At 34.6% G+C, this 7,927-nt stretch overlaps 1 protein-coding gene across 1 annotated transcript in view; it reads left to right on the top strand.

Moving 5' to 3' along the window:
- Positions 1-6,837: 6,837 nt before the first annotated feature.
- LOC118746384 (mucin-19) overlaps positions 6,838-7,927 on the top strand; it is a gene marked incomplete at its 5' end in the record, with an annotated part of 10,260 nt that continues 9,170 nt past the window's right edge. Inside the window, one exon of the mRNA XM_036480239.1 lies at positions 6,838-6,982. Within this exon, the coding sequence (XP_036336132.1) occupies positions 6,838-6,982 (145 nt within the window). The remainder of the gene's footprint in view (positions 6,983-7,927) is intronic.

The raw sequence follows: 7,927 nt of genomic DNA, 5'->3' as shown, positions 1-7,927 counted from the left end.
CCTATCTCAGTTGTCGATTTAAAAACGCCCTATATCAGAATATTTTCAATACATTCTGAAGTGAGATAGGGCGTTTTTGAACCGAATTTTGAGATACGGTGTTTTTCAATTAAATTCTGAAGTAGGGCGTTCTTGAAAAGTTTTTTGAGATAGAGCGTTTTCGAACTGGCTGCCGAGATAGGTCGATCTTCCACTCAGCCATCGATATGTGGTAGAAGGCATTAATTAAGCCTGATAAAGACAGTTAGTTGTCATAAATTTTAAGTAATTGAATTTTGAGCTATAGTTTTACTTTGCAAAGGTATGTATGTATTTGCCTAAATTGCTTAAAAATGTTTAATTATGAATAACTAATTCTTGGTGACAGCAGAGACATTTTTGATATACAAGAGGATATGCGAAGAATTACTCTCTCGAAAGCATTCAAAGCCTTTTTTATCTTTATTTGCCATCGTTCATGAAACATATAAAGGAAAGGGCAGGACGAGGAATTTGAATTCAGCAGACCGAATTGCTGCCTGCACGTTAGAGCTTAAAAGCTATACCGTCGTCTTTGGAGGCCCTATTGTTTCTAAGCAGCCTCATTGCGCTTTTAAACTCATTTGGTGAATCGAAGGCACGTGAGCTCTGCCGTCAACCTATTTTTCTGAGTTATTCTTCGTCACCATTAAAAACAATGTTACCAGATTAAAATTTTTCGTAACTTGTAAGAACCAGCTTCGGTGTAAAAATCATTTGTCACGCCGCCTCAGTTTCCTATATAGAATATTCAAGCAGTTCTCAGTTGCAAAATAAGCTTAACTTAACAAACATAGACATAGATTCATTGCCCAATTAGTACGTCATTCGTTTTAAGAGCTTAATTTGGAAATATTAACCGATTTACCAGACATTAAGCAGCAGTTACGCAAAAAGCAAAGACACTGATGCAATGCGAAGATGCTATTTATGCACAAACTACGCACACAAACAAAGAAAAATTAAAAAAAAATCAAAATTTAGTGATGTTAAGTACTCGAGATGCAAAGATATTGAAGAGGAAAATGAAAAATTCCAACATTGCAATCACCAAAAATTTCCATAAACATTAAACGCAATAACTCGATTTTAATTGCTGCCATTCCAAAAGCAGTCCGTAATAAAAACCATACAAACGTGTGTATGAACATTAGAGTGCATTACCCTCCATAAAAAAAAAAAAATAATATTGATTGTTTTTCCACCGAAATCATAAAAGTTATTATATAGAAAGGCAACATATTTTGGAAAAATACTAAGATTAATGTGAGCTGGATTGATAAAGTCGAACATTCGCATGATAGAAGAGTTTAAGGTTAAAAGGTATGCAGAAAAATGTTTAAATGTTAAATATAGGGAGATTTTTGGAGATATTTTCGAATCGGCCAGCTCACCAAAATCCTAATATTTTTGCTAAAATATTTTTTTACAAGTCTTGAAATACACTAAATTTTTTAATTAGGTTGGAAAACCTCCAATTTTTTTTTGGTGTGGCACCTTAATGCACCTACATATGTTTGTATATGCATGTGTGCATGCACATCTGAATATGTGTGTAAAGGCATATTTGGATGGGTAAAATGTTTTTGGTAGGCTTTAAAAGCGTAAATTTCGAGGAACTAAGAAACAAAAAAAAAAAAAGAATGAATTAAATGAAAATGCTTGCAATTGCATTACTAAACTGCATACTGCTCGCTTGAAATGCTATTTTTTTGTTAACAGCCAACGTCTAGTTTGCTTAAAATTTCAGCAATTAGCAACAGTAGCATTTCAACTGCAAATCCAATTTGAACTTGTTTGCAAAAATCTTGCTCTTCACCAGGGGCTTAGCTTTGGCGTTTATGTGAGTATGTGTGAATATATTTGCAAACATTTTTGTGAGTTTATACGCTAACACAGACATACGAATAAGCAAACGCACATACATACATTAAACATCAGCTCACTCTTCATAAATATAAAACAAGTTTGGTAGAGCAAGAAATCAAATATTGCTTAATTTTCGGATGATCTACAAAATATTGTATACTAAAACGAACAAATCCGTGATGGGGAAAATCGTATTTACTAAGTATTAAGTCATAAGTATAAAATTACTTTGGTATTTATGTTGTAGTAAATAATTAAGTACCTGCTATGTTTTTATGTATTTTAGGCGGCTGTGAGTATTTTAAATACTTTTTTTTTTTTTAATTATTTGCGCAGTACTAAATATTGAGTGGAATAGTAACCTTAACTTATTAACGCTTTCACTTATTTAGTACTTTTGGCTTCACTAAATCGGTCACCAAATCGGTATCGGCACAAATCTATGGTTGGTTGTAGTGCCAAGTAAAAAAAAAAAGAAATACTGGATGCAAAAGTAATCCACATAAGCCTTGAAAGTTCCAAAAATAGAACATAAATAATTCCGAAAAGCCCTTAAATGTTCAAGGAAAGTCTCGAAAAAATTGTCAAGGTCCTCAGAAAGTTCTGAAAGTAAAACACGAAAAAATATTGAAAGGTTTCGAAAAATGCCGAAAAATATAACACGGAGAAACTCCGAAAATGTCCGAAAAATACCAAAATATGCCGAAATTTATAACACAAAGAATAGAAAAAGTTCGGAAAAAGTGAAGAAAAGTCTTGGAAAAAATTTACAAATCAAAATAAGGTCAGAAAAAATTCTAAAATTTTTAAAACTTTCTAAAAAAATTGCAAAGTAAAACACAAAGAATGCCATAGAAAGTCCAAAAAAACCCAAGAAAATCTTGAAAGGTTTCGAAAAAAACGTCAAAGTTCCCAAAAAATACCGAAAAGTTCTGATGAAGTAAAGAAATATTCTAGTAAAATGCCAAAGTTCTTAAAAAATTCTGAATAGCAAAACACGAGTCACGACAAATCAGACAACGATTCGACTTTTTTTTTTTTAATATTTCGAAAGATCCTGAGGATCCCAAAAAAAAAAAACATGAAAATCCCGAAAACTTCCAAAAAAATTTCACAAGTTTCAGAAAATAATTCCAAAAGAATTCAAGAAACTCTTGAAACGTTTTGAAACGTGCTAAAAATCTGGAAGCATTTCATTATATTATCAACCCCTAAAACAAGGAAGGAAGAAAAAAATATCGACAATTTTTTCTATTCTTGTACCTTTTTGGTTTGTAGAAATATGGGAAATATTTTAGTACTCCCAAATACCTTAGTATTTACTCAACTAAACATTTATTATAAAAAAACAATTGTGTTTATTTAGTAGCTCCAAATTACATAAATATATAAGTTTTTTTCTTTTCAGGTCCTTGGTAGCCCTAATAAGCACAAAAATACCAAATAAGCTGAACATTTCCAAACCTGCTTAATTTTGCTTTACAAATTTCATAGTTCTTCTCAACTTAAACTGACTTCCCTTAGTCCGCTTAAGAATTGTGTGTGTATGTATATGTACACAACACATTTTTATGTACACATGTATGCATGTTTCGTACACACACACACCTACACACACTTAATAACTGCTCGAATTCACGTTCATCCTTACGTCATATTTATTTTTTAAATCAGCCAAGTAATACTAAGTATTTCTTAAAATTTTTTGCCAACAAAATCTTCTCTTAGTAAATACATATAAAAAACCTGCATTTACCGTTGAGGCGCACAGTTGAATCGGACGCGTTTCAAGTGACAAGTTGACATCTTGTTCGAGTAGTGGGCTACCTTGTGTTGCAATAAAAGCATCTAGAAAAATATTTATTTGTTATTTGCTTCGCACATCCGCTTATGTGCGCTCCATTTTAATAAGAAACTCGCGGTTTTGCCTTCGTCTGTCTGTGTGTGTCTGCATGTAATATTTCTTTTACAATTGTGGGCGTTTTTCTTTTGCGCATATTTGACGTGTTTGAATTTTTCGTTTTTTTTTGTTTTCAAACAGATCCATTCAAAGTGGTTACAAAAAGTTCAACACACCCATTAGTTATTTAACAACACGAATCAGCTAACTATTCAACGCAGCTGTCAGCCAACATCATGGCTGTGTGGTGGCTTCAGTCATGGCTCGTCTTTATATTGGTAATTTAGTTTGGGAAAAAGTGTGAAACCATTTTCTAATATTAATTGCATTTTGAACGATTTGTTAACGGTATTTGTTGCGTAATTTTTTTTTTTAACATTACACTCGGGTAAAATTTCTCTTAGACAATGTTGTGAAATTTCATGAGTTATGTGTACATACATATTGGGGGGGTTTTCGCGGTTCTCAGGTACTGGAAGAGGAAGACCTAAACGAAATTTAAGCCATATTTCTTGCCCGAAATACTACTGGGTATGCACATCCGACAGAAAATTGATATTAATAAATTGCTTAGCAGTTAGTATGTTTTCTGGAGCGGCTGAAGTGGTGACACAACTCTTCGTCAGATAATCACTAACATTGGAAAGCCACTAGCCTCTAAGCAATTTGTGCTAGGAGTACTCAAAGATGTCTTCAGCCAACGGCGAATTTTAACGGTCTGACTCACCTGGAGCGGGATCACCCTCTAAGAGAATTTGTTCGCTACCTCTTAGACGGTGCAACTATATACATATGTAGATATGCATGTTTTTTATTATGGCGTAGGTTTCTGCAACCACGTACGCTACACTAGGCACCCCGCTGGATGGTGGCCTCTATCCTATTCTAAGAAATTTAACGATGAATATGCTGCTGTCACAATTGCAAGATACAGATAGTCAGGTTCCTACGCTGATGATCTCTCGCTGACGGTAGTGTTTTCTGCGGTCTAGTACAAAACGCCTTTTAGGATGTAGAGACCTGGTCTAGAGGAACGGAACTGAGAGAAATCGAAAGTAGACCAGCTCCAGCTGCCTCGTTAAAAAAAATGCTATGCAGCCTCGCTCAGAGGAAGTCAAATAACTGGGCCTCATTATGGACCAAAACCTAACCTGACAGCGCAATGTAGGGGTGCCTGCCAAGAAGGCCACAACAACTGCCTTATCCCCCTATAAGTCAGTGGTTGTAGGTCATATTTTATTTAATGGCATCAGGTGACCATCCCTGAATAAGTCTTAAGTAACAAAAAAGATAATGAAGGTTTAAAAGGTGGCGTAAGTGATGGTCGAATTGGATTTACCTTCAGCGTCGACAAAAGTTCTCAATTAAGTAAGAATAAATGCATTGATGCAGAATTATGGTAGGCCTTTCAGCAAATATTAAGTGCTAAACCTATACCGTATAAGCTTCTGCCCTGAGGAAATATTTCCCCAAAAGAAACCTCTCTATGAGCGATAGAAAACAGCTCCTGGTGTTAAATGTATGCTCTGATTAGCGGTCATTATTCGGCTATATCGGCCGATGACTCCACCTTATGTCTCAAGGTGGAAAGTGGGATATACTCGCAAGAGTTCTCACTTCACCTCAGTTTTTTTTATACCCGAGCGCACTTGTGCACAAGGGTATTTAACTTTGTTCACATAACGGTTGTTTGTAACAGGCAAAACGAATCGAGATAGATATAGACAAATGTATACATAAATGATCAGAATGAAAAGAGAAATCGATTAAGCGGTGACTGTCTGTCCGTCCGTCCGTCTGTGCACACGATAACTCGAGTAAAAATTGAGATATCTTAACGAAACTTGGTACGTGAACTTCTTTTGGGCGTAGGACGGATGGTATTGAAAATGGGCGAAATCAGACAATAACCACGCCTACCTCCCATATAACGGTAATTTTAAGAAATACGGAAACTGCGATATTTTAGTAACTACTGAAGATAATTCACTCAAAATTGATACCTACAATGAGTTTCAGACGGAAAACATGAATATTATAAATTTTTGAAAAATGGGCGTAGCCACGCCCACTTATGGTTACATGTGTATATCTTCGTAACCGCTACACCAATTTCTTCCAAGCATGGCACAGTTGTTGGTCCTGGTACAGCATAGCAAATGGCCGAAAATTTCTAAAATCGGAAAATAACCACGCCCACATCCCATATAACGGTAATTTCGAGAAATACCAAATCTTCGATAAATCAGTAAATATTGAAGCTAATTTATTCAAAATTGATGGTTGCAACAATTCTTTACCAAGAAATACGTTTATGACAAAATTTTGGAAAATGGGCGTAGTACCGCCCACTTGTGATCACATATATGTATCTCGCTAACCGTTCTAGCAATTTGTACCAAGCTAGGTATGGTTATTGTGCTTGCCACATAAAAGCAAACCGTTGAAAATTGTTGAAATCGGACTAAAATTGAGGCCGCTTTTCATATAACGGTAAATTTCAGATATGCTTGAAATTTCAATATTTCGAAATTTAAGGACGCTAATTTACTTAAAATGTATACACCCCGGCTTATCATGTAGCGGTAGCTTTCGGAAAGGAGGAAAACATATATTTAATACTTGCGCCGGGTATTTAATGTTCGGCTCCGCCCGAACTTAGACTTTCTTACTTGTTTAATTTGCAGTACCTCTGCAGCGTTTTTCAAGCAGGCACCAGTTTATTTGGAATGTACGTCAAAAGAATAGGTGTTCAGTCGAATGCAATGTAGAGGAAAACGAGAGTGTATACAATTTCTCGTATATATGTATGTCCTACGTTGGCGACGTCCCACCGAAATTGGAACCGTCACTACTGGCAAATACGCCACATTTCTATAAATATTTCACGTGTTGGTTGGTTTAGCATCCGAAATGCTAACTATAGCCTTTTATGTTCCAGAATCTCCCATACATATATATTTATAAATAAGTTATACTATCCACATCTAATGTAACCTAACTTTATTTTCGTATGCATTTAAATCAAATTACATATTTCAACTAATTTCTTCCTCTACCCGCAGGCCATCGCTTGCATATTAGTGCAATGCGCCCTCACTCAAAACTACGATAAGGAGAATCGCCGCCTTATTCTGCAAATTAAAGACCAAAAAACGACCAATCAACAATACTATTCGTCAAATTTTGATACCAGTAAGTAGCAACAGTTTCAATTTCAATCAATTCAATTGCACCAAATCATACATTCTTGCACAAGTAGTAACAGAGAAAAATTAAAAAAAAAATTCATAAATTCATATTTTTATACTACATCATATTTTCTCTCTTTATTTCAACACTAAATATTTCTACTTCTCTTACTCTTACATCCTTATTTTTTCAGCTGATTTTTGCTTTATTAATTCTTTCTAATTTAAATTTCAATATCTCTGTTTTTCTTTTCTTCTTCCAACTCTCTTACTTCCTATCTATTATCCTTTGTACTTTCCTTTACCCTCTCTCTTCTCTCTCTCACACTCTCTTTGATCTCACACACTCTCTCTCTCTGCTTTATGCGTTTCTATTTCACTTCAACTAACCAGCTGGTTAGTTACACTCATTTATTATTTCACATTCTTTCTTTTTCTCTTCCACTATATTTTTCATACAATTTCTCCCACTCACATTAGCGTTTGCAATTCACACCCATAGTAGTTGTTTTGTTTGTAGCATTTTATACAATCCATATAGTATAAGTACATTAACTATATAATTCTTTTACAATTTACGCTGCACTACGAGCCGTTTGGAAAGGACTCATTCGCCGCGCAGCCTTCGACGAACCGAGTCCTTTCAGCTTTTTTAATTGCGCAGTTAGATGATACTTTCCACAATTAGTTGGCATATTTTTTGCAGTAGATATTTAGTAAATTTGAAAAACACATCAAAATAAATTTAGAACTGGCTTTGTACATACATTTAATTCGTTTGCAATTCAAAATTTGTATTCTTTTGAAAAAAAAATAGAGGCAATAACTATTAATTGATTAACATTAGCGCGCTGTAGCCTTAATTAAAACACCACAATAGCAACTAAACCAAAACAATTTAATAAATACTTCAAGACAATCCGTTAGTTAAATTATAAACTACTCAAGC

Source organism: Rhagoletis pomonella, unplaced genomic scaffold, assembly GCF_013731165.1.
Source record: "Rhagoletis pomonella isolate Grant_MI unplaced genomic scaffold, Rhpom_1.0 Rhpom_scaffold_00010, whole genome shotgun sequence".
In the NCBI taxonomy this organism is placed as follows: domain Eukaryota; kingdom Metazoa; phylum Arthropoda; class Insecta; order Diptera; family Tephritidae; genus Rhagoletis; species Rhagoletis pomonella.
Note: the sequence above shows the minus strand (reverse complement) of the source record. Positions and strands in the feature narration are given on the sequence as shown.